This window comes from Biomphalaria glabrata, chromosome 6 (assembly GCF_947242115.1).
Source record: "Biomphalaria glabrata chromosome 6, xgBioGlab47.1, whole genome shotgun sequence".
In the NCBI taxonomy this organism is placed as follows: domain Eukaryota; kingdom Metazoa; phylum Mollusca; class Gastropoda; family Planorbidae; genus Biomphalaria; species Biomphalaria glabrata.
This window is the reverse complement of record NC_074716.1, coordinates 40,987,011-41,013,506: the sequence shown is the minus strand read 5'-3', so window position 1 is coordinate 41,013,506 and position 26,496 is coordinate 40,987,011. Positions and strand designations below refer to the sequence as shown.

Sequence of the window (26,496 nt, the reverse complement as noted above, 5' to 3'; positions counted from 1 at the left end):
ATTTTTTGTTTACTGTCATATTTGACGGAACATTGACACATTCACTGAAATTCAATGAGAAAGTCAACTCTCAAGGTTCAGCGCCAGTTGATAGTTTCAATACTCTTTGAATAACTGTACGACTCGTCAGTTTAAATTCGAAAACCCTCCATGTAATGTGGTCATCAAAATCATCATCGCTCAAAAGTGTAAGCTAATTTATACAAAAGCAGCTTCTTGTTTCGTAAGCAGGACATTTATTTCTGTCATTGAAAAGTTTTGGCCCCCTACCTGACTCATTTCCGACGTAAAAGTTAAGTCCCAATTAATGTTTCTTTAATGCATCCTCGCACTCAAGAAAACATTTGCTAATTATTGTTCTTGGTGCACTGCATGTCAAACTTGTAGGCCCAAACGTAAATCTTTACACACAATGTGACTTTACACTTAGAGAGGGGGTGGGGGTTATACTGCACAAGCTAAGTTAAAACTTTTTTTTTAAATAGAGATACTTCTTTAATTGTATATCCGTCCTCCCCATTTGTACTGCATAGTTACACGCTCAGCGCCTTTTTATTTATTTTTCTGCTTTAACAACGTCAACAATATTGATTTCAAAGTGAATGATTTCCCCTTCAAGGTAAACAACTCTGACAGAGTTCCCCACCACTTTTTCTTTCAAGCTAAACAACTCTGACAGAGTTCCCCACCACTTTTTCTTTCAAGCTAAACAACTCTGACAGAGTTCCCCACCACTTTTTCTTTCAAGCTAAACAACTCTGACAGAGTTCCCCACCACTTTTTCTTTCAAGCTAAACAACTCTGACAGAGTTCCCCACCACTTTTTCAGACCTTCGTGTCCATGAAGCAGATGATAAAAAGCACATCTGTTTCAATGACCGTCGCTTGACGAGGGGTGTGGTATGGTTAGGGCAGCGACCAACAAGGGCTCTGAGACGTTATAAAAATTACAAAGCTAAAAACCTTCATAGGGATTCAATCTCGTGACCTCCTCGACCACCACGCCCCTATCTAACAATGTTAGCAATGTCTTTTTTATGAGAAGCTTTTTTTTTTATTTTCAAAGATTATATCAACTTGCTCTGTCTGTCTGGTACAAATTTTGTACACGTTATTTCTCCCACTTCCCATTCTCGGATTAAGTTGAAACTTTGCACAATCATTCATTGTTCTTAACAAAACAATTTAAAAATTGGCCAATTATTTTATCAATTAGTCATAATTAATAACTTTTTTATATATAGTCAGTAGGAAGGATAAGACGTCTATAGAGAATTAGGTTGTCGGCTAAAAATTTGAAAGTAACAATAATAAGGTTTGTCTTCGAGTCCAAAGATTAATGAGGAATGCAGTATTTCCCAAGGCTACGCAGCCCCAGCTGTGACCTACATATTTTGCCGCATCCAGTAGCCATAGATAACTATAAAAATCTTTCGATTCCATAAGCACTTGTCTAGCTCAGAGGATAGTGTTTCGGCCTTCAATCAAGGAGACTTCAGTCCTCGAGTTCGATTTGAAGTCCAGAAACTTTAAAAAAAAATTACTTTTGAAAAGCCAGCACAGAAATCTTCTTCCAGATATCCCCTCCTTCCCAACTAAAAGCATGAAATCTCTCTAAAAAAAACAATCGGTAAAAATATTTCCAACTGCACAATTTTGTTATAGTTATTCAAGATCTGTACATGATTGAGTCAAACTAATTGCCTGAGTCAGCCATGAAAATCAATGACTTGATTAACTTGCATGACTAGATTAACCTAGGAGCACGCGTAATCCTCTATTTTTTTGAAGTAACGTCTGTATTTGATAAGATAATTGCTACAATTACATTTAATATAAGCTTTGTTTAAAAAAAATATTCTTTTTACTTGTTTTAATGTTACACTGCTATTTGGCTTCCGAGCCGAAGGTCCTGGGTTCGAAGACTGGTATTTTTTATCAGGATCTTTAAAGCACCTCTGAGTCCGTCCAACTTTTATGGGTACCTGACATTAGTTGGGGAAAAGTAAAGGCTGTTGGTCGTTGTGCTGGCCATACGAAACCCTCGTTAACCATGGACCACAGAAACAAATGACGTATACATCATCTGACCTATTGATCCCAATGTCTGAAAGAAGAACTTTAATTTTATGTTTATAAAGTTATATTTGTGTTTGGTTAAAGAAAAATCTGTGTACGTTTTTTTTTTTTGAAGTTAAATATTAAGAATAAAATACGGTATAGTTGTACTAGATGTTTGGAGCTACAAACCAACGACCGAGCAATAACAGTTTAAGTTGGCAATACAATTTAAACAAAACATGATATCAACACGTCCCCCACACACACTTCCACACACACACTTTGTTAAAAATAATAAACTAACGAAATTTCGCCCGGACTTTAAACACACACACACAAACACTTAGGCCTACTATTGAGTAATATCCTTTCCCTATGACACTAGAGTGCATATGTATTATATTGTTACGTATTTCTGAATCTTCTGGCTAGAAGTATTAGTTGGCACACAAATAAAAACACAGCAAAGAACTTGACGACTAAACTTTCAGTTTCATATAACTTTAATGACTATTAACTCTAACAATTCGTTACTTGAACATGTAGCGTAGAAGACTGTACAATATCTGTCAGTTTACAGTTAGCTATACTTCGTTGCACTGCATCTCTTCACTTCGTTGCAATTCATCTCTTCTCAACTTTCCTCGAGCCGTATTCCACAGAACAGACCAACGACACACTTCCCAGTGTCGCTCCAGGTCTCCCAAAGCTGAACCAAGTCGTACTCAAGTCTACCGAATCAGAGCCGCACACGTCTTACATCGACTGTATCGACTGTAACGGCTCAAGTCCACTGTAGTTCGCTGTATAGACTTTAACGACAGTAGTCCACTCCAGTTAACTCTACCCTAGTTAACTTGCATCGAGTCGTACACATTTCTCTTCCACAGAGCCGCACACGTCTTACATCGTCTGTATCGACTGTAACGGCTCACTCACGACTCCATACGACTGACTTTCACATTAACTTTCTGGCTTATATAGAGTCCCTAATCGCTTCTCCAAAGTTGCACAAACACTCCTAGTATTCTCTGGAATAACATGTCAGGAAACGTCACATCCTGTCTTTATTTATACACGTAGATTCCAGAAAACACTCGCTGCAGTGTCATCAAGTCGGGGTCACACGTAGTGACCTTTATCTGTCACTGTTCATTAGTAACTGTCCCCCTACTTAGATCTGTTCGTCCCCTGGAACAACACGTGTGGACACGTCACATCCTGTCTTTGTTTGTACATGTAGATTCCAGGGAACACTAGCTGCTGTGTCATCTCGCCGGGGTCATACGTTGACCTCTACCTATCACTGTTCATTTGTAACACTGCCCCCTTCTTAGATCTGTTCGTCTCGAACAGATTCTACTTCATCACGATACTGATGAAATCGATCGACGATCAAGTAGGAAGCTTTGGTGGTTGCCCCCTTCCCAGAGATGTTCTTTCAATCTGGCAGTTGTCCATCTTCTTTCCATAGAAGAATGGGAGCCAAATCTTCATTTTTCAGCAGTTCCTCACAAATGTTTTCATCAATCTTGGTATGGAAACATCGACCTTCAGATGACGACATTGGGCACTCTTGTCGAGAAAATTCATCAGCATTCTAACGAGTTCGTGCTTCACTGGCTGAGTTTTACATTTTCAAGCATCTTTTTACAGATGGGTTAGGGCTTTTTCCAGAGCTTCTTCAGAGATGACCAGGTTCATTACAGTACAGCAATATTCACATGTTCTTCTTACAACAGCAACTGACTTTGGGTTTGTACGATGCCTGTTGGGTTGATCTTCTTGTACAGTTCTGTCACAGATGGTTACTCACTACAGTTCTGACATCTTAAACTACTTCTTTTCTGTCCTTCTTGCTTCTGACTTAATTAGCGTTCTTCTAAAACCTCTGTTATATACTTCATCAACCTATTCTCATGAGGAATGTTCTTAGATTATTCATTAGTGGCTTCACACTTTCAACTGATTCGTAAGGCTTTCTTCTTTGGTCTGATGGTTCCGGACAGAATCTTTCTAAAAACATGGGCTGTGGAGTTTCATCAGTGCAGGTGGGGGTCTATCAGTGGGAGAAGTGGTGGGCTTGTTTTCTAACAACATGGGCTATGGAGTTTCATAAATGCAGGTGGGGGTCTATCAGTGGGAGAAGGGGTGGGTTTGTATCTTGATCTTGTTGGAGCCATCCACGTTGCACTCTGCATATGTCGCTTTCTCCGCCTCCTCAATTTGATATTTCTTTGGTTGCGTTGATGTCGTTGTCGTTGTCTTGCTTTCCTGTCGATCAATGCTGATGGCAGCGACTTAGCACATAGGAAGGCATTGTATTTCATAGCTGTAGTCATCAAGACTGTTGATCTAACAAGTTGCTTCAGCATTATTCTTCGATGGGTGCTTTGCGAATGAGCTGCAAGTCCACTTGAAGGCAAGTTGTCAAACACGTCATCACCTTCATCCGAGTCTGGAGGACTCGACTGTGGGGCAGGTTGATAACATTCAACGTGCAAAGGTCCATCAACTTCAGCATCAGTTTCTATTGTAATTCCTTGACTATCACCAGGGCTTCTCACGCCTACCTTGATAGCTGTACAAGCTTCTGTTAAGTCTAGAGCTTGTTGGTGTATTTCTTGGCATTCACAGTCTTCTTGCATAGCTACGTACGTACAGTTCTTGTCAAACGCATGGGTGCAATAATCCAGCTTCGAGTTCCTCTCGTAGACAATGACAGATAGAAGACAGAAGTCTTTAAGGCCCACAGCAACAGGCTTGGACGCAGACCCAACGTTGTCTTGATCTGTTTGGCTAGTTGAGGTACTCATATCAGGTATATCTATAGCTAAAGCTTCGGTCAAACTATAGGTCTCTTCTATTGTTTCCTCAGCGGTCTCATTCTGCTTCTCGTTGAAATAGTAACAGCTACCGTCTCTTTTCATTTCCCGTGGGCCACATTCGTTTGGTTTACTATCACAGTCACAGACAGCACAGCCATCACCAGCATCCCTATCGTAATTGTCTGTATCGCCACATTCTTGGTTGGACAATTGTTCGCTGTTCATCAATGGTGTAGTTCTTTCATCTGTCGACTCAATCTGATACTGCTGAGTGTTCAGTAGCTCGTTCATCATGATTCTCGTTTGATCTTTTATCGTATCTGTTTGTTCTTCAGTCTTGTTGGGCGTGGTAGCTATTTGTTCATTCTCATTCATGACTTTAATCAACTGGTTAAATGAAGAAAATTGGGTGTTGATTTCTGATTCTATCTCCTTAATGCTCTCGTTCACCGAGTTCATTTTGTATTGCAAAGTTCTCAGGAGCTCCATCGTATCAGGTTTGATTTCAAATTGGCAAGTGTCCGGATTCTCATCTTCCTCCAACAGGGCTTGTCTGAGACGTACTGTTAGCATTTCCTTATTTCCGTTTAGCTGTAGACCTCTTTCTCGAAGCTCTTGTCTAAGTTCTTTCATGTCAAGTTCATTAAGAAGTTTGGTGGAATACATTCTAGCCAGAAATATCCCACTTCTGACACCAATTGTTACGTATTTCTGAATCTTCTGGCTAGAAGTATTAGTTGGCACACAAATAAAAACACAGCAAAGAACTTGACGACTAAACTTTCAGTTTCATATAACTTTAATGACTATTAACTCTAACAATTCGTTACTTGAACATGTAGCGTAGAAGACTGTACAATATCTGTCAGTTTACAGTTAGCTATACTTCGTTGCACTGCATCTCTTCACTTCGTTGCAATTCATCTCTTCTCAACTTTCCTCGAGCCGTATTCCACAGAACAGACCAACGACACACTTCCCAGTGTCGCTCCAGGTCTCCCAAAGCTGAACCAAGTCGTACTCAAGTCTACCGAATCAGAGCCGCACACGTCTTACATCGACTGTATCGACTGTAACGGCTCAAGTCCACTGTAGTTCGCTGTATAGACTTTAACGACAGTAGTCCACTCCAGTTAACTCTACCCTAGTTAACTTGCATCGAGTCGTACACATTTCTCTTCCACAGAGCCGCACACGTCTTACATCGTCTGTATCGACTGTAACGGCTCACTCACGACTCCATACGACTGACTTTCACATTAACTTTCTGGCTTATATAGAGTCCCTAATCGCTTCTCCAAAGTTGCACAAACACTCCTAGTATTCTCTGGAATAACATGTCAGGAAACGTCACATCCTGTCTTTATTTATACACGTAGATTCCAGAAAACACTCGCTGCAGTGTCATCAAGTCGGGGTCACACGTAGTGACCTTTATCTGTCACTGTTCATTAGTAACTGTCCCCCTACTTAGATCTGTTCGTCCCCTGGAACAACACGTGTGGACACGTCACATCCTGTCTTTGTTTGTACATGTAGATTCCAGGGAACACTAGCTGCTGTGTCATCTCGCCGGGGTCATACGTTGACCTCTACCTATCACTGTTCATTTGTAACACTATTATGTATATACTCTATACGCGTGTATGCACGCGCCCATATGTGCCAATGTGCCTTGATTTACATACCTTGTATACATATAAAAAGACAGCAAATACAAGACTGCCGCTAACACATCAGCTCTGCCAACTATTCCAGTCACCTGATAAAAAAAAAAAGAGTGTAAAAGTTTAGAGCTAGGTCTAATGGGGACTGCACATAATGCAGCACACTAAAGACATTTGATTAACTACACCTAGAAAAGATTTTTACTTCAGTGTTTCTCAACCTTTTGTACGTTTAACGTTCGGTAGAGTTACCAGATATCCAGCAATAGGAAGACAAGTCCTCATTTTTTTAGGTCGTGTCCTTCATCCAGCAGTGTGAAAATGTCCGGCTTTCACTCTGTGATTTTCTTTACTTTAGTGAAATATTTTCCAATAAGTATGAATGAATTCAATCCTTCATATTCTCTGGGTATGTTTTTGTGTTGTTTTTTTGTTGTTGTTGTTGTTGTTGTTTTTTACAGCCTCCTTCTTGAATAAAAGAGATAACTCTCCATTGGCATAGTGAGAGGCGTTCTTCCACAAAGTAGCCTACAATCTGAAGAAAATGCAAGAAAACCAGGGGCGAACTGGCTATATGGGCATTCGGGCAAATGCCCGGTGGGCCAGAACCCAATTGGGCCGGTAGGGGCAGTGAAAGGGAAGCATGAATGCCACCAAGACTCGTATTAAATTGTAAAAAGATGATATAATATTCTTTTATAAAAAAAAAAAAAACAATCTGAGCGTCATGATTGTCTAAGCGTATTAAAGTGTATTAGGGCTACTAATGTCATGCATTTTCCGAAATAATGTAATAGCCTACATCTGTATACACAGTGGCGTAGCATCCATGGCGTGAAAGGGTTTGATAAACCCGGGCCCACGATCATTAGGGGCCCATAGCCGCAAAGTCATTCATTGCGCTTGTGTCAATGACTAACAATCAATTGGAGCCCACTAAAAGGGAAAAAAAAAATACTAAAGATGATTTTTGATAAAAAGCTGTCCTTCAAATATCCTAAATTTTTGTATGTATGCCTAAGGAGCTGCTTTCCTCCCGCTTATCTAAATAGTGGCTATCCCTAATCAATGTGCGTTAACAACAACTTCAGCTTGATCTTGATTACACTTTGAAAAGTTTTGTCCTACAATGTGGTCATCAAGAAAGGATGCTCTAACAAACATGAGATTCAGTTATTTTGATGTGCTCAAGATGCTATACTCCCCAAAGGAAAAAGAAGGTCATGAAGCTACAACTCTTAGAGTGAAATTAGAAACATTCAACACCGTATTTGTCAGATTATCAAACTTAGCAGAATGATTTTGAGGAGATGTATAATTCGATCTCCCTCATATGGCATGTTGGGGGCCGGATTGCATAGAAACACCCAGAGATTACAGCGTTCCCCTAGCGCCCATAGCTGGCTATAAAGACTTGCCTAGACTTAGATCCTTCAGTACTGTCTTTCAATGTAGTCATCTCTTTTAATGTGTCATGTCTGAATTTGATAGAGTTTTATAAACTTCAATTAGATTTATAGATGCCCTTAACCCGGATTTTCTCTCTTTTTTTTTAAATCCAGCATTCATTAGTTATTAAGAGCAAAGTAATCGCTCAAAAAGAAAATTATCGGCTTTATAAAAGAGGTATTGTCTTTAAAATAAAACAACGTTTATGTTAGGCAACATGTTTGTCGTCTGGCTGATAATATCGGGGATTCCTATACAAGTCAGGAATTATTGCTAGCGATTATCTGTCACTGACCACTGCCATGATGTCATCAACATCAAAGTGGGCCAGATTAACACTGATTGTATATCTTATATATGATAACTGACTTTAAATAACAGCATAAAGGCCTACCTACAATAATTTTTTTTGGGTTACGAATTGCACACATAAAATTTTCCCTTCATAGTTTTATCCCAGAATTCAATAAAACGCATTCATTCAAGTGGGTAGATGAAAGTGACACGATTGTCACATTTTTTAAAGACTTTAAGCATTAATAAAATAACTAGACTCATAACTAGACTCATAACTAGACTCATAACTAGACTCATAACTAGACTCATAACTTATAGAAAAAAATGTAAAAAGTAAAGTAATAATAACACATTATAACACATTCACACAGATCATTACTTCACAACACCACCAAAGCCCCCTCCCCGGCACACACGTTTCTGGCCCGTGAACTCTAGTATCACTTTTACTTTTCCGCTTCCCCCTGCCCTCTCGCCCACACCACCGACAGCAACCAAATAGTCCTACGAACAATCTCTGACCTTTCTTCCTCTTGTCGATTCAATATCGACATATTTAATATATAGGCGACTCTTTCTTGCTTTTCGACCGGAACACCCCCCCTCCGCTTCAGCTTTCACACTTGTCGTCACTTTTTTTTGTTTGTTAAAATGACAACCGCTAACTTTTTTTTTTTTAGCATCGATCCCTCAGCACTCACTTTTCAGCTTTTGAGCTCTAGATATAGCACCACTTTTAGTTAGTTTTACTTTAATTTCATCCTTTTGAGCTCTAGATATAGCACCACTTTTAGTTAGTTTTACTTTAATTTCATCCTTTTGAGCTCTAGATATAGCACCACTTTTAGTTAGTTTTACTTTAATTTCATCCTTTAATCATAAAGAAAGCGCAAACATTTCTTTTAGACCATTAGTTTCATGCAAAGAGGGAAAAAAATGTATTTTCCAAAGGCCCCAATCGAATGTCCCCTTCCCATTGCCTACAGTACATTTATTTTGGCTTTATGTCCTCTAAAACTAAAGCCAATAAATTTACCTAATACATGTAGAGAAAAGACAGTGCTACAGAGTAAAGTAATCTTTTCTACACAGGAACAAGGGTAAAATCATTCGTCCTTGCTCTGTCTCGGGAAAAAAAAAAGAAATAGACTCAGCTACATACGGAAGGGCTTAGAGAATTTGATTCCGTAGAGTTAAAAAGGAGGCGCATGGCTGGGTGGTAAATTGATTGGCTTACGAAACGGGGGTCCCGGGTTCGATTCCTTGGCGAAGACTGGGATTTTTAAGTTCGGGATTTTCGGGCACCAGTGGGTACTTGACAATAGTTGGGGAAAGTAAAGGCGGTTAGTCGTTGTCCTGTCCACATGACACCTAAACCGTAGACCGCAGATGACCTTTACATCATCTGCCCTGTAGACCACGAGGTCTGAAAGGGGAACTTTACATTACTTTTTTTTTTAGAGCTAAAAAAAAGTGCACAGAAATTATACTATTCCTTTTCAAAACATAGCTCTTCAACACTTCCTTTACTTTGTACACCGAATACACCAAAAGGATAACTATTTAAACTAATTTAAAGTTTTACCGCCATTGTGACCTATACAAATGTACAAGATGAAATGCGTGCAATAAGAAAGTAACTAACAGCTTACCGCTTCCGTGTGTATTGGGTGGACAGCAAAAAGAGATGTGGCCACAAGCGTAGCGAGGCTGGACATCTTCAGCACGTTATGGCACACTTGAGTCAAGACAAAAACAACAAGGGCGTGCAGCATGATATTTACTAAATGGAACCACCTGGAATCTCCGCCGCTGAGGTAATAATCCAACCTAAAAGAGTACAAGAGCAAGTGACATAACGTTACGACTGTATATATAGCTGTGTATTAACAAAAGTAAGTGGTATACGCGTCAAGGTATCAAGAGATGTGTAAACAGAATATTAAAGAATAAAATGGAGGAATCAGAGGCGTAGCTAGGATGGGGGGGGATTTGAAAATCCCCCCGGTCCCCTACTTGAATGGGTCCCCAAATTAGTGTTTTTTTTTAATTAAATATTAAATATTACGCAAAATGCAGGGGCCCCCAAATAGGTCAAGCCCCCTGGGCCCCCAAATGATGGCTAATTCCTCGCTACGCCACTGGGAGGAGTTAATTAGCATTACGTTTTCTTTATTTCCAATTTGAAACGTTTCCATTCTACATCCTATTGTAGGGGAGACAATCTTATATCAGGGTTCTTCAATAAAAAATTTCAAGAGCCATATGAAATATTTTTGTGACTCTGTTATTGAAATTAAGTTATCTTTTCTTATATATATATATATATATATATATATATATATATATATATATATATATATATATATATCAGACGTTACTCCAAAAAAGAAGATAAATAAGCCCTACGCATTTTATATGTCAATCTAGTCATGAATGTTAATCAATGACTTTAAACTCAGATATTTCAGTTTATGTATATCGCTGAGAAAAAAATTACCAGCTCGTTGGCCACGGGTGGAAAACTCAGGTTTGCCCATTATAATTTTTAAAGTAATAAAAGAGTAAATTTAAACTTGGCTAGAGAACTAGTTATAGATCCAGATCCCATATCGGTTTTCAAAAGACAATCGGTTCGGGAAAAAAATGTTCCATTGTTTTAAAATCTGATATTCATTAGCTATTAAGAGAGAAACAATCGCTCTAGAAGTTGTATACAAAAAAGTATTGACTTTTTAAAAAAGTATTTTTTTTTTGTTTTTCTTGTTTTTGTTTTCTTTTGTTTTCCAAACTTTGGACATTCCTTCAGAAATGAAGATGTTTGCGTCCTAGTTCAAACCTCGTGCATGACGGCAAGGGATTGAAGCGGGTAGGACTCGAACTCGAGACAAATGAGACGACAGTTTGAAGAGCATACTACACGACCAACTGTAAATGTTTGAACTATTGATTCTAGTTTTAAACTATACTGGTTTGATTTATAGCGATGTTCGTGGTTGAAATGAATGGTTAAAATATATATTACATCGCATCCAGTGACCTAGTCTATAGTGTAATAGAAACATCGCAAGTGTGATATACTGAGTGAAAGGTGGTTCGCTAATGGAACAAGTAGGCCTAATCATGTGGGATGCCATTTAACATGGAACAGGTTTCATAAATCCTCCAGACAATCACACTTAGGAAATCTAATGAACTAATAAAAAAAAACACATGTTCGGCTGAGTTACAACATGGATATGCATAGGCGTTTAAAAATCTTATCTTGTATAATACAGACGTTACTTCAAAGAAGAAGATAATTACGTCCTACGCGTCATGCATCTAGTCATGCATGCTAACCAATGACTTAAATTCTGCCAAGTTACTGGTTTTCCTGTTTGGCTCAGGCAACCCATTCAATGCTCTAATAGCACTAGGGAAGAAAGAGCATTTGTACAAATTTGTCTTAGCATATGGAATGAGAGAAAGAGAGAGAGAGAGAGAGAGAGAGAGAGAAAGAGAGAGATGGGGAGGGGGGGGACAAGGGAAGTAGGCCTAATGAAACCCTGTGTTATTGTATTGGAAAGGGAAAACCCCTTGGCACTTTCCCTGTTACCGGTATGTATGTTAAGAATTAATCTTCGGACTGGAAGACAAGCCGTGTTATGTTAAGAACTCTACGTCTACTACCTGAATGACAGAACACACAGCGGCCTATAAGACTTGTGACTTGTGCTATTCTGCATGGAGACTCCCCAAAAGTCGTTGTAAAAAATAGCCAGTAGGTCGCTCTCACCGGTGACATCACGATTGTGTAGAATCGCCAAGACGTCATCGTGAACAAAGTCTCCAGGAACTCCGTTGATATAACACAGAACAGCCAAAAGAACAGGAATCGTAGCATACATTTTTGAAATGTTATTTGTTAACTTACTTTCACACTTTTGACCTTTGACATTAGGAACATGTGTGGCCATTTTTTTTCTTAGCACCTTTACTTTTAAATTGCGTTTTTTTGCTAGCCAAGTGTGTTAACGAAATAACTCTAATTTCTATCAGCTATGAGCACTCGATGCTAAAGTCTTTCATTCATTTTCAAATATATAACGGTAGTTTGTACATTGTTTATGAGGCTGTAGTCCATGTAAGAACGACACTTGTAGTCTGCTATTAACGACTAGAACTAGATCTTTTTTTATATACATTTTAAGTCATTTAACACAATAAAAGAAAACACGTTTCAAAATAACACAGTTAAAAAAAAAAAGACTGCGACCTTAGACTGCTTTTTATGCTCTGATAATGTTTTGAGTGTTCACTTCTGTAAATATATATTTCAAACTCGTTATCAATGGGTTCACTCGAGCCAGGCGCGCGCAAGTAGCTCCGCCTATTTTCGTTTCACACGTATAGCTCCACCCATTCATGCTGTGCTGCCACCTTAGCAATTTCTCTAGCATGTAAATAGCCAACTTTAATTAGTTTGTTGGAAGCTAAACTATTTATTTTTTTTAACTACAAAAAAAAAAAAAAAGCAGCTTAAATAAAAACAAGTTTCTGTTTTTTTTTGTTTTGTTTTGAGGAGGGCAAAATAACAAACATAACCTAATATATTTATTTATTTATTCTTTCATAAAGAAAACAATTGATAAATGCACCTTAAAGAGTCTAGATTTAAATTACTTTAAAACTTCAGCAGACTCTTCAAATGTGTAATGCATGCTGCAAAGGCGTAACCAAGATTTTTTTCTGGGGGGGGGGTATCATAATTTTTTTGTTGCTTCACATGTACAACATATCTCATACATATATAATAAAGTCTTATGACTTAATTACCTTAGAATAGGTTCTTCATTGAGTCAATGGAATGACAGTAAATATCCTTCCCGTGGGAGCTTTTCACATGATTTACATATTGTCACTGGTAAAATGGTTTGCTTTTTGTACCTTATTGTACTTTGATGAATTTTGGCTATTGCAGAGTTTGAGAGTGTAAATAGTGAACATGAGATATGTATGTGCGGAATGATGGGCGTTTTGAGAGACCGAGAGTTTTTGTCAGTGATAGACGTTGATGAAGTTTAGTAGTTGCAGTTAGTCAGTTGGAAGTCATTTTGGTGAAATATATTTAGATTCAACACTGTCGATCTAATTGTTTAAAATATATGTAGGTACTACCTATTTACAGACACCGCTAAATGAAACTTTTAAAAATTGTGAAATATGGTGCATTTGTGATAGTCTTCAGATTTGGCAATTTCGTTTATGCACTGCTTATTAAATGGTGTTTTAAATTATGTTCGACTTATAGGCCTATACATATTTGATACATTCTTTCTTTTTTTTTAAAAGTAAACAATTTATTTAAAATATAAGTAGTTTATGTTGTGGTTTTGTTTTTATTTTTTTTTTCTGTGATACTTCCCGAAATGTTTTATTTAGCTTGTATAAAAGAAAACATTCAATTTAGCAATACACATTTTTTTAAAACATATTTTTTTTAGAGAATAACAAAATCGTTTGTATAAATATTTTAAACATTTACCGTTATAAAGTCTCCCATGTTGTAAAAAAAAAAAGTTGTATTTTTATGAAAAAAAACTGATTGTATATTACTTTTTAAAAATTTAATCATTCACTTCTAGAAATGAAAAAAAAAAGTAGCCATTGCATCAGAATTTTGAAGTTCTAAAATATCTTTTATAGTTAATGTGATCCAAACGGGACTGACTGACAGACAGACTACTCCCCTTTTGAGGGCCGCTAAAAATAAGGCTTCGAATGAATTTCAGCTTTAAAGCACATGCCTACATATATAAAGGTAGTAGAGAAATAGATATTTACATATAGGTCTGTGTTACAGACTCTCTTGTGTAAGAAATTTGGTTACACATTTTGGCGTCCTATCTCTCCGCAACGCCACAAGATGGCAGCTCCAATGTCTATTGACGTAGCTGTTGGTGCGGGAGATCACAAAGTATGTATATAAAGGGGCATTCGATCGGAAGTTTTATCCCTAGATTTTAGTATTACCGGTACTAGTAGATTTCTACTTCAACTAGATTTATTAGATGTAGAAGTAGTATAGAAAATACAATAAACATGTTTTTTGAGTCTCTGAACTTTGTTTTTAGATGACTTAGACTTAGTCTTAGTTAACTTAGTAAGTAGGCCTAGTATTACTATTTAGTATCATTATCAATTTTATACGATGATAGTGATACTTAAGTAAGTAAGTAACTGATACATCATTGTTATATAGTAAGTATGATAGAAGTACTTGTAACAGGAGGAGGCGCAGTGGCTGAATGGTCGCTTGGCTTCGAACTGGGGTGGGGCCTGGGTTCGAATCCTGGTGAAGACTGCCATTTTTTAATTTCAGGATCTTTGGTCGCCTCAGAGTCCACCCTGCTCTAATGGGTACCTGACACTAGTTGTGGAAAATTAAAAGCGGTTGGTCATTGTGCTGGCCACATGACAATCTCGTTAACCATAGGCTACAGAAACAGATGTCCTTGCCTTAACATCATCAGCCCTATAGACCACAAGGTCTGAAAGGAGAACTTTATTTTTACTAGTAATAGGTTGATTCTGATCATTATAATTCAATAATTAATTTTATTAGATCGAGGTCCAGGAAAAAAAAAGCTTCCAAATTAGGTGTAAATCCCAAGCCATACTTTATTAGACTCTAAAATTAATAATATAATATATATTTATCTAATATATTATTTATCTATTATCAAGAATTTAACTTCGAAATGATACATTGATACACATTTATTTTTAAAAAGAATTTCTCATACTACCAATCCAATGCTACCATACATAAAATATTCTCAGATATACCAGTATTTTTTTAATAAAATAAATTGAATTGTTTAAAGAGGATGTAATTTTACATTATATAAACATTATACATTACTATCTTGACTATGTCTTCTGATATATGTTATTCCTATATATATTAGATTTGTATAGACCATTTATAATTTATGATTTTATTGCAATTCTTTTAATGAAAAGGTAGTAGAACAATTATTAAAATCAGGAGCTGATCCTAATTTAAGAGGCGCAGATGGAATGACACCACTAGCAATAGCTTCATTTTGGGGATATGATACCATCGTTCAGCTTCTCATTAAAAATGGGTAAGTCTTATCTTTTATAGTTCTTAAACAGATTCTATTATTTTAATTGCATCTTTTAAATGGAAAGTTCCTTTAAAAAAAAGATTATTACAGATATATATACAGATACATATTTATTCTTGTTGGATTTATCTAATTAAAGCTTTATAGATATCAAAATATTGATCATTATTCTAAGCTTTATTCATTTTGCTAATATCAGGACAAAGAATCTGCTAAGCCTATCATCACAACTGGAAAAATACACATACACAGATTTTAATAGAATAACTTGACATCTGCTTTTATTTGACATGTATGTTAAATTTAAGTACATGGTTTATCTAATTGTACAGAGCTGATGTAAATTCCAGCAACAAAGGTACCTTGTGGACACCACTTCACTGTGCTGCATTTCAGGGTCATGGAAAAGTAATAATGATACTTTTAGAAAATAAAGCAGATTTATTCAAAGCAGATGCTCAAGGAAGGTACTGGTAGTTTATTTTTAATAGTTTGAACCTTTATTTATTTTATGTTCACCTTCCTCAGTAAAAACACTATGGTTCATCTCACAGAAAATAAGAGGAAAACCTGGGCATAAGCTATGATCTGAACTGGGACCAATCGTTATACAAGGCCTGAACATTAACCTGCGATGTTACAACCCAACGTGTGGTCAGTTTAGACTAATAGCTCATTGCCATGTGACAGGTCTGAACAGTGTTGCCCACACAGAAGTTCGCTTCCCCTCCACGCACTTGATGTGTTTAAAGAAATGGCAAGCGAATAGAGTTAGGGATCATGGGCATCGCAGGTTCTGCCAGGATGTGGCATCATGTGCTGCAGGCTGCCTAAGGGTCACCTGCTCCTGATTTTTCCTGGGGTATAAATTCATATTAAAAAGTAAAAGCAGGTAGATGTTTCAATCTCTTCAAAGTGAGTTTGAGAACTTCGATATGACCAACTAGTTGCAGTGGTAGCCCTTATGTCTTTTTGAGCCATTTTCAATGCAAATATTTTTCACACATATTTGAGGAGAAAAGGAGGGTGTTCCTTATAACAGTGTAATTTACCAAGTAAAATCAATGTTACGCTTCATCTGAAAATCTTTTCACTATGTTCAGGGGTAACAAGGTCACTTTTTTTTTAATGAAATGCTAAGCGATTTTAAAATGCTAGAGCTTGTTTTTTATTATAAAGATGGGAAGCAGAACACATTATATTATTGTTTATTCTGTTCCACCACTTTTAAATTAATTTTTAAAAAATACTGAAGAATCATTTGTGTTACAGAACTGCTGTAGACTTTGCATCAGCTCATGACTCTATATGGGCATTTTTCGCAGGTAAGACCCAAAATATGTTAAAATGCAATATAAATATTTATAATTAATAAATGAGGAGGTGATTAAAAATAAGAACAAAAAAATCATACCTAATAAATAACATTATTTCATCACGGCAAATAAAAAGAAAGCTTAAAAACTAGATGCAAATAAGGGTCACAATCATTTTTCATTACATTCAGTATATTACGATAAAAATGATTCATATATTGTTCAGAATGCATACAAAACATGCAATTCAAAGTACAGTATGTAATTTCTTAAAATATCTTAAGCTTAAAATGTATGGTACTCGCAAAATTTCTAAACATTAATACAGTTTAGGTGTTCCTATTTTTTAGTATATGGATGGCTGCCTTGTGGTGCCGCATGCACTTGAGACTGTCACCCTGATGGTCCCAAGTTAAACCATGCAGCAGTCATTTTCTGTGGTCTTTTGGGAGGTTTGGGCGTGGATGTAATAAACTTCAAATTTGAAGGAGCATCCGAAACATGTAAACCAAACCAAATAAAAAACACACGTCAAAATTACAGTACCGGTACCAGTATCTTAATACTTTGTTATGATATGCTTCATATGGTTCAACAAAACTGTTCTATTTTTTGATGTACTAGATGCTTATTTTTAATAATCTTTTTTATCCATGAGGAAATTCGTCTTACAAAATGTGCTTAAAAAAACTTTTTTTTTCCTGACGTAATCAGCAGCTGGTTGTAAGAGAACACAGAAGGAAGCACTAATCAAAATGAACATTGTACAAAAGGTGGGGAACCATAGAAATATGTTTAATTAAAAGTAAAGCAAAATGTCCAAATAAGATGAAGTAACGTCTGTAATATATAAGATAAAATGGCTGTGGTTCAAAATTATGTACCGGGTATGTGTACTTTACAGGAAAAAGGTGGAGCAGAAAAACAAAAATTTAATATCTGGGTACCGATCTAAAATAAAAACAAACAAGGTTACAAAAGACAGTTTGTGTGGAAACACAAACTCAAAATCGGCCCCCGAAGTGGTCCACCCAGGCAGGCTTCAATATTTTCAGAAAGAACATACGAATGAAATTATATCAAAGACAAATGAGAGAATGGAGAAAGAAGGTTAACAGATCTTGTGTAGTGCCCCAACGGTCCAGCAGATCAAAAGATAGGTGAAAGTGAATGTAAAGTTAGATGTGAACCTGGCCTAACTAGTTCCTCTTTCAGACCTTGTGGTCTATAGGGCAGATGATCTAAAGTTCATCTGTTTTGTGGCCTACGGTTAAGGAGGGTGTCATGTAGCCAGCACAACAACCAACCGCCTTTACTTTTCCCCAACTATTGCCAGGTACCCATTGGAGCTGAGTGGACTCAGAGGTGCCAAAGATTCCAAAGTTAAAAATCCCAGTCTTCACCAGGATTCGAACCCGGGACCCCCGGTTTGGAAGCCAAGCGCTCTATCGCTCAGGCACAGCGCCTTCCCTGGCCTAACTGATGTCTTATAATTGATCTCATTTTTTAAAAGGCTCAATCTCTTATTCGAATCCTCAATAAAAAAAAAATATAAAATTTTCCGCAATAAAAAAAAAAGTCTAGGAAAATGACATTTATAAGATTACTATTTGTTTTAAATTAGGTAGCCGTTGCATCAGAACTTTGAATGGTCTAAAATATTGTGATGTCCGATTTTCAATATCTTTTCTAGTTTACGATATCTAAACGGGACAGACGGACAGACATTTCACCTTTCGGGGGCCGCTAAAAAAAACGTATTAAATTATAAATCTAATACGGTATGAAATTAAAAGTTCTTTAAATATTAAGTCTAGAAACTTTCACTGGGAGATGTACAAAAAATATATTTTTAAAACCGGACTGTACAGGTTTAATTTGTGTTTAAAAAGATTAAGGATATTTAATGGTAACATAACCCACATCTCCTTATTACCATCCTTTATAGCACAATAGCCCTCTAAAATTTTACCATGCATCTGAGGAGTAGCTGTATTTTATAGAGTGAAATGTGGTATTTCATTGGCTTTATGTGTAATGCACATTTGTGAAAGTTTCTCAATGGTAATTAAGACTAGATTTTTTTTTCTGTCATGTAATTGTCATCAAAGTCTACAACAGAAGAAATATCAAATCAGTTAGGCCTGCTCAACTTTTCAAATTTGGATCAGAAACTTCAAAACGAGACTACACACTTTTCGGATCAACAGACAAATAATGTAAGTGAATGACAAGTTCTAGGTTAATGGTACATTATTATTACCAGGTAATAGGTTTGTTTTTAAATACCTATTTTGTGCAATCGAATAGTTGCCTTTATGTAATACCGATATATCTCAGCAGCAATTTTTAAGACTTCTATTCCTGCTTGTGTTTAAAATTGAGTTTTCTTTTACTAAGCACATTTATTGCCAGAGCACACGGAATAGATTGTTTCTAGACATTCCAGCGTTCCCTTCATTTATATCACCATTCTCTATATTTCGTAAATATAAGGATAGATTTGCGGGCTGTTTTTTTGAAGTTCATAATTGAATTAAGAGGCATGGTAACAAGTGGCTCATTTCATCTATCACATATAGAGCTGAAAAATGCAGCAATATCCATATTTTGTTAACTGTTTGGACAACCTAATCACTACATCACAATACCATACTGTACCTGTACTTTAATTGCCAATAGCTTATTCAAGTTAGTAGAAAGGTAAGAATGCAAGATGGAGAGCTACAGTTATAGTGTGCCTTTCACTCCTTAACTCTTTTGCCCTGAACATGGATTGTCTGCATTAAGAATATGCTGAAGAGCTTAGCTCACAAGTTCATACCTTGCCTGCCTACTTAACACTTGAAATAGTTGTCAGGTCACCCCACATACCTTATAGTGTATATAACCAAGCAAGTGTTTGTTACATACCGTATATGTATTATTTGAAGACCAGTACAACTGGGTAGAAGGTTAAATTTTATAAAAATAAAATATTGAATTTATAAATCTGTAGTAAAATCTAAATGTTTGCTAATGAAGTCAATTAGACTTTCAGTTTTAAATATTCTATTTCTTTTATGAAGTGAATCCTTCAATACCGGTACCAGTAATTAATTCTGAGTGATCAGTATACATGGAATTGATACATTTTTTTTTGCTTGGTTAGATGATTGCTTTAACAATGGGTGATGTTTTGGCTGGAGTGGAAGATTCCAAGGATCAAGCAGAGTGGGACACAAGATACAACAAACCTTCATTCACAGTTTGGAACAATTAATTTTTACAATAAAATGGATCAAGTGCAATATTATTCTAATGACTTGATAGCTATTTGTTCTTCATAACATCAAAAATGTCATTGTCTACATGTACTAGAATAATGTTAAGTAAGACAAAAAAATGAAAATAAAAGATATTTAAAAGGTTCAATATTTTAATGATACTGAAATATTAATAAATTTTCTCCACTGGACCCATTGTACTCTTAATGTACAGAGATCTGACATTTTGCCAATTTTTCTTCAGAAGAGAAACAAGGAAATTGATAGCCAAGGTAATATTCTGATACAGCTCTTCATTGTTCATCTTGACATGGCCAATGCAGACAGCCAAGCACAAGACCTATGTAGGAAAAAAAAAGTTTTTTTTTTTATAATACTGGTACATATATAGGAATAGTACAATATATTATCTTAGTACTTATCATGGCTTTACTTGGTGATTGTGGAGATAGAGTGAAATATGGTCCTTGAAGACAAAGTGTAGATGTGATTAAGTTATCTGACAATGATAACAGACAACCACTGATGTGTATAGTTAATTTTTCAAAAAAGTGTTCATACCATAGTGTAAAAGGTCTAGCTTTTTTTTTTATATATCCCAGAGATGTTGAACATGTTTATATGGAATCTTAAATACATATAACATGTCTTCGATGCACACATTTTACATAATTATGTGGAATTTTTTAAAAAGTGTAATTATGGTGCCCCTTGGCTTTGAATTTTTTTAAATACAAATTTGCAATCAGTCATTGAAAGAGTTAATCCCTGTAAGTTGTCACATTAAAAAAAAAAACACCTGAAGCTTACAAATATTTAATAAATCATAAGCTTTGAATTTATTTTAAGTAGCCTACCTTTTTCATTTGAAATTTAATGGTAGCCTTAGTCTCTTCAACTTTAGCATTAAGACTGTCATTGTGAGTAATGGGTGCTGGGAACTTGCCAGCTTTGTTAAGACCTGGACCCAGCACTCTGGGAATTTGACGAATCAGAGACTCAGAAGCAAGGAAAGCATCATACTTTTTGGCTGTGAAAGAAAAAAAAATTATATAGAAGGAAACACTAGTCATGCACATTAATAGATGACCTAATAATTCAATAGCTTTCTCAGTAACAATGTTCCCCATGTAAATGTAAGGTAATACATGCTTAACAATTAATCATCAGGGAAAGCTTCATCAGAATACAGGCATTAAATTATAGCAGCAACAATATTCAGGATGTCTCTTCAATATGGTTGCCACATGCAGTACTAAAAAAACAATACCACATTTACTACAAATGTTAAGTAGAATATTAGTTTATTACACTTAAATTTTCCTGGTAATGAATCATATTTGTATGCAAAAGAACAATTTAGTTTGTACTTCATTACTGCAAATACTAACCAAGTTTTTTAACAAGCTTTTTGTCCTTGTTCAACTTTTTGAGTGCTTCAATGTCCATATGTGGCATATCGTTAGCCTTGGCCTGATCACAATGAACTTGATCACCAAGAACACATACCTTCATCTTAGGCTTAGGAATATTACGCAGTCTGTGGAAAAAAAAGTGTCAAGATAGGGTTTGTTTGAAGTCACTTCTTGAAAGAGTTCAGTATGCAGGTCTTTAAGGGTAGTCAATGCAAGAACTAGTCAACACCTTAATATATTAAGAGTATTAAGTACTGTATTGTAGACTTTTTATAAAATATACAAATGTTAGGTATGTCTTGCTAGCCTAGCCCTGCTTAGCCAGTGACATCACAATTCCGTTGGGCTCAGTGTTAATTTTGGTTAGGTAAAAACAGGACAAAAATCACAACTTTCTAACTGCTGCACATACAGTCATAATTTATGCATCATTGGAAAGCTCTAATGAGGTACTATAATAATGATGTATAAACCAAAGTTTTTTTTCCACATCCTACAAATATGCAACGAAATTTTAAAAATTCAATTATGAACTTCAAAAATCAGCCAACAAATCTATCCTGGTATTTACAAAATGTAGAAAATGGCAAAATAAATTATGGGAAAGCTTGAATGTCTAGAAGGTGGAGATATGGAACGAAATACATTGTTATAAACAATCTATTCTGTATGCTTGGGCCATAAATGAAAATGTTTAGTAAAAGAAAACTCAATTTTGGGAACACAAGCAGGAATAGAAGTCTAAATTGCTGCTGTTCAATGAAAATAGCTGAGGAGTGACAAAATAAGATTTTGCTTCAATAAGTCACCCAAACCATTACAAATAATATGAACTCAGTAAAATACATTAAATGACATTTAATGATTAATGTGACAGAACTTGGCAAGTTACTTAGATCTAGATTGTCCTAACTTGAGCCAATAAAAAAAAATGTGGACTCACCAACCACAATAGTGTCAATAGCCTTGAAAGAAAGTGCGGTTAAGACAAAAAGTCTTAGCCTACCCATAGATTACAGACCATGGGTAAGGTCCCGTTAATTCTTTCTTAAGTTATTGACTTAGAAAAAATTAACTACCCAAAACAGAAAAATCCACATTTTTAATGTATAGATCTAGAAAATATATTCTAAAATGTTTTCATTTATGCATGACAGAGGATTTGAAAACAAAATATTCTTTATGTTCAATCTCAATGACTTTTATTTATAGATCTGTTAATTCTTATTAATAATTTTAAAATTGTGGCATTTTTCAGCTGGGTGAAAGATGTGTAAATTTCAAGGCATACTTGATGGTTCCAGCAAAACGCTTGTCCTTTTGAGGATCATAGTTCTTGAGAGCTATTTGCAGTTCAATGGATTCCGTGAACTTTCGTACTTTAATCTCATTGGCATACTTGAGAACATTGTCAATGGACTCACGGAGTGAATCTCTGTTGATCTTACTAAAGTATAAATAACAAATGAAAGTCAGAAACTATTGCTAAGAATAAACAAAATTATATCTCTAAGCAAATATGAAAATGTTATGTTAATATTTCAAATAAAATACAATGACGATGCAATGTATTTATAACAGATTCAGTGCGGATGATGGGAGAGATCATTTTTTTACCTCATCTTGCTGGAGTGAAGTCGTGTAGAAAGAAAGAGGAAGAGGAAATCGTTAAGGTTATAACCAGATTTTTCGCGTCTATTTCCGTTTTAGCCTAGTTTGACATGCACTAATCTATATATTTTTTCTCAGGCTATTACTTGAATTCTCATTTATTTACTTAGATTTTTTTTTTAAATCTCCCCTCTCATGTTCAATCAACAGGCTAAAAAAAAAAAAACTTTTTCAAAATGCGATGATTAAATTCCAATGAGCGTCGCCAGGTTCACCCCAAATAAAACATTTCAAACATTAATCTGTTGTCCATCTGGTCGCTGAGCTCTATTGCAATGATTAGCAGATTGAAACTTAATATATATCTAGACTTTTTTTTTTAGAAGAATAGCAAGAAATTGTATTGTAGACACCAAGAAAATACATTATTGAAGCTCAGAATACAAGAAAAAAAGAACAAGCCTTTCTAGTTGACACTAAATATGCAACACTTAATTGTGTTTATTTTCAATGAAACTTTTTTATTCACTCTAACTGTACGCAATTTAGGGCTACCCAGACATGTTTTCCTTTTTGGATTGTGTCTTCCCGCAATGGCTAACAGCATGAAAAGCACAGGCTTTTCTGTTTAACAACCTAATTCACGAACAGGTGTTTGTCTATGCAAGGCAGTTCGAAACAAGATATTAATTAAATCTCCAGATCTGAAACTTTTTTCCCCAGTCCTAATGGACTAGTTCGCTAATTAATGCACAGTGGATATAAGAGAGAAGTAGACTGTCACAAATTTCTCACAAAGTATAATCTGAAGAAAAAAATGCATGAAATTTTCGTTGTCAAAGTTGTACTTCACGATTAAATGTCTTTTTTTTAGTGTTTCTGTCTTTAACCTTGTTTTTTCATTGGTCCACGTGGAGTTCATTATATAGAATACCTTTCAATAACAACAATAGTTCCTGCTAGACACTAAACCAATTCAACAACCTTTTGTATTTCCACGTAGGGCACAGAAATCTTATGAAAATGAATGGAGATTTTAATCCATCGATCTTTGATTTCTTATCTTCTGGAAGTTCCGATGCAAAGTATATTATATAAGTAAGAGAACTTTGTCACTTAGATAATCTCAACAATTAAATCATTGCCGTTTATCTGCATTAGAACAAAGTTTAGACACAAACAATGGACCTCATTCACCAATCGTAAACAAACCAACATTTAGCCACGTACGTACGGTGCTCTATCTCTTCAATACAAATTACGTAATACAAAATGGCTATCACGTGACAGTTTTTTTCTTTGTTTTATCAATATTATCACGTGGCTAAATGTTGTTTATTTACGATTGGTGAATGAGGTACATTGCGTTCTTTCTAAGTAGAAAGTCTCAAAGTCTGCTATATTCTACATCGACTAATTCGCAGAGTTCTTTTAAAGAATTACACTCATATGAGCGGAAGTAATAATACATTTTCAGAAATATTGTTTCCACGTAAACTGAAGACCTCTGGCTCTGGGTACTATATGGGCAGCACAGCCCACACCCAATAGATTCTTGTCAACACCATGTGAATATGACAATTTTTCAGCTATTTTACCCTCTCATTTTCATTCATCCAAAATTAGTATTGTCATTGTCCTCTCAAAAACCTATAACTTTCGGTGTCAATCATGCCTCTGTAATTTAAATATTATTTACTAGTCGATCGCTATTTTGCAGGGCCGGCCTTAGGCCACTGCAACCTATGCGACCGCAGTGGGCCCTGCACTTTCATAGTACCCGCGCTAATTCTAGGTGTATAAATTATTACATTAAACCATTTTATAACTTATAACAGATTTCCCGCGGCCTCCTGTCGATTTACCAGGAGCTCCTGGAAATCTCCTGAAATTGCAAAATATACGAAAAAGTCCTGGAAATCTCAGAAATTATTAAAATCTTTAAAAAACGTATACAAATCTCCTGAAATATATAGACAAAAATTGACATTTGGGGTTTTATTCAATATGGAAAACGACAATCATACGAGCGATAAAAAAAAACGGCATCATCCCGTAATTTTGCCTGGTGAAAGAAGCTTCTCGCGCCTCAAACTAATGAAGAATTACTTGACGTCAACAATTCTCATAGATAGATTGAAGCATTTAGTACTTCTTGCTATTGAGCGTGATCTATGTAGGAAATAGAATTTGTATAATATTTTGTTTGACTTCGCTACACGCAAGGCTCGTAAAGTAGTTCTGTATGTAGTAAAGAATGAATAAATGCAAAGACGAATGTATTTTCTAATATAAACTCTTAATTTTCACTTATAAACCGTATCCCTACCTAAACTGGACCCCGCGAATTCCGTTTCGCATAGGGCCCCACAATGGTTAAGTCCCACCCTGCTATTACGTGACGGGTGAATACAGAGTAGATTACTTGACATTACTTGTTCCCCCCCCCTCCCTCTGTTTTCGCCGCTAGATTTACGTGAGGTAGAAATAAAAAAAAAGAGTGATCTTTCTTGGTCACAACGGTCCGGCCATGCTATTTTGTGACGGGTGAATACTACTTGTTCTCTCCCCCCCCCTTCTTTTTTTCGTAGGTATCTCTAGCGTGATCTTTCCTTTGCTTCTTCTTGCGTGTCCAAACTCTTGAGCCATTAAGAGAATTATATATATAAACTCTTCCGAATAGTGATTCTCACATTTTTACCAGTGTCCCCCCCCGGCGAAATAAAATTCGTTCTCGACCCCCCCCCCCTCCAATCCAACTGAAGACTAGGGGAGCGATTTTAGTTCCCGAAGTTGGGTCCTGAAGATTTTAAGAAAGCAAGGAAAGTAATGAAACACACACAAACAAGAAAAACATAAAAAAAAAATAACAACGAGGTAGTAATTCTTTTCCCAATGCTTTGCATCAACTGTCAAATTTGTAGGAAATTTGTTAGGGAGATGTTTCCGTATAGGCACGAGTTCAATAGATGTATTGTAAAAACAAGAAATTACAGACATATAGGCCTTTTATAGCCTAACACATTTTTAAAATTTTGTACTAGCAAATATAGGCCTATATTTACAATATTTTTCTCATCCAAGTTTACACATGGAATGTTTTTTTTTTTTTTTTTTTAAAGCTTATCCATTTAGTCTCTTATTGTTAAATTAGAAATAGTTTTTCTTATAGTGTTTGTATGCTAGAAACAAATCTTTCTGTAAATTGTATTAGAGATGCAGCAGGGCTTTTTTTTTTATGTGACGGTACGTACCGCTACGGCGTACCGGCACCTTTTGAAAAAAAAAAGTACTTTTCTTGTATTTTTATTTTATATTTTATTTTATATATTTTTTATTATATATTTTATTAATTTTTAGTAGTTAAAAGTTAGGCAATCAACTACTGAGTACCGGCACCTAATCACTGATTAGGCCTACCGGCACCTATTTTATTTTACAAAAAAAGCA

The 26,496-nt window shown here is 35.8% G+C and overlaps 3 protein-coding genes across 6 annotated transcripts in view; 1 reads left to right on the top strand and 2 right to left on the bottom strand.

Annotated features, from left to right (window-relative positions):
* LOC106073426 (protein O-mannosyl-transferase TMTC1-like) overlaps window positions 1-12,591 on the bottom strand; it is a 49,740-nt gene extending 37,149 nt beyond the window's left edge. Inside the window, exons 1-3 of the mRNA XM_013233968.2 lie at window positions 11,975-12,591; window positions 9,955-10,132; window positions 6,578-6,651 (exon numbers count right to left, since the gene is read on the bottom strand). Of these exons, the coding sequence (XP_013089422.2) occupies window positions 6,578-6,651; window positions 9,955-10,132; window positions 11,975-12,261 (539 nt within the window). The 5' untranslated portion in view covers window positions 12,262-12,591. The remainder of the gene's footprint in view (window positions 1-6,577; window positions 6,652-9,954; window positions 10,133-11,974) is intronic.
* Window positions 12,592-14,150: 1,559 nt separating this feature from the next.
* LOC106073424 (putative ankyrin repeat protein PA3287) lies at window positions 14,151-20,049 on the top strand. Of its 4 annotated transcripts, none has more exons than XM_056033594.1 (8): window positions 14,187-14,261; window positions 14,667-14,833; window positions 15,311-15,435; window positions 15,771-15,905; window positions 16,711-16,763; window positions 17,472-17,527; window positions 18,866-18,973; window positions 19,906-20,049. In XM_056033594.1, the coding sequence occupies exons 2-8, from the start codon at window positions 14,759-14,761 to the stop codon at window positions 20,014-20,016; spliced, it is 663 nt and encodes a 220-aa protein (XP_055889569.1). In that variant the 5' UTR covers window positions 14,187-14,261; window positions 14,667-14,758; the 3' UTR covers window positions 20,017-20,049. The 4 variants fall into 4 exon arrangements, with proteins under 4 accessions (XP_013089419.1, XP_055889569.1, XP_055889568.1 ...); XM_056033593.1 differs by having other exon boundaries at window positions 17,469-17,527; XM_013233965.2 differs by lacking the exon at window positions 14,667-14,833 and having other exon boundaries at window positions 14,151-14,261; window positions 17,469-17,527.
* A 105-nt stretch (window positions 20,050-20,154) lies between these two features.
* Window positions 20,155-23,156, bottom strand: LOC106073423 (60S ribosomal protein L10a-like). The gene is made up of 5 exons (XM_013233964.2): window positions 23,053-23,156; window positions 22,727-22,882; window positions 21,412-21,560; window positions 20,878-21,050; window positions 20,155-20,360 (listed from the first exon to the last, which is right to left on the bottom strand). The coding sequence occupies exons 1-5, from the start codon at window positions 23,055-23,057 to the stop codon at window positions 20,190-20,192; spliced, it is 654 nt and encodes a 217-aa protein (XP_013089418.2). The 5' UTR covers window positions 23,058-23,156; the 3' UTR covers window positions 20,155-20,189.
* Window positions 23,157-26,496: the final 3,340 nt, after the last annotated feature.

Coding starts and splice junctions, on each gene's coding strand:
- LOC106073423 (XM_013233964.2), bottom strand. Junction 21,561..22,726: donor CGTTTTGCTGGAACCATCAA/GTATGCCTTGAA, acceptor TTTTTTCCACAG/ACTGCGTAATATTCCTAAGC. Junction 21,051..21,411: donor AAAGCTTGTTAAAAAACTTG/GTTAGTATTTGC, acceptor TTTCTTTCACAG/CCAAAAAGTATGATGCTTTC.
- LOC106073424 (XM_056033593.1), top strand. CDS start 14,759: ATGACAATCTCGTTAACCATAGGCTACAGAAACAGATGTCCTTGCCTT. Junction 15,906..16,710: donor AAAGCAGATGCTCAAGGAAG/GTACTGGTAGTT, acceptor TTTGTGTTACAG/AACTGCTGTAGACTTTGCAT. Junction 17,528..18,865: donor AAATGAACATTGTACAAAAG/GTGGGGAACCAT, acceptor TTGTCATCAAAG/TCTACAACAGAAGAAATATC.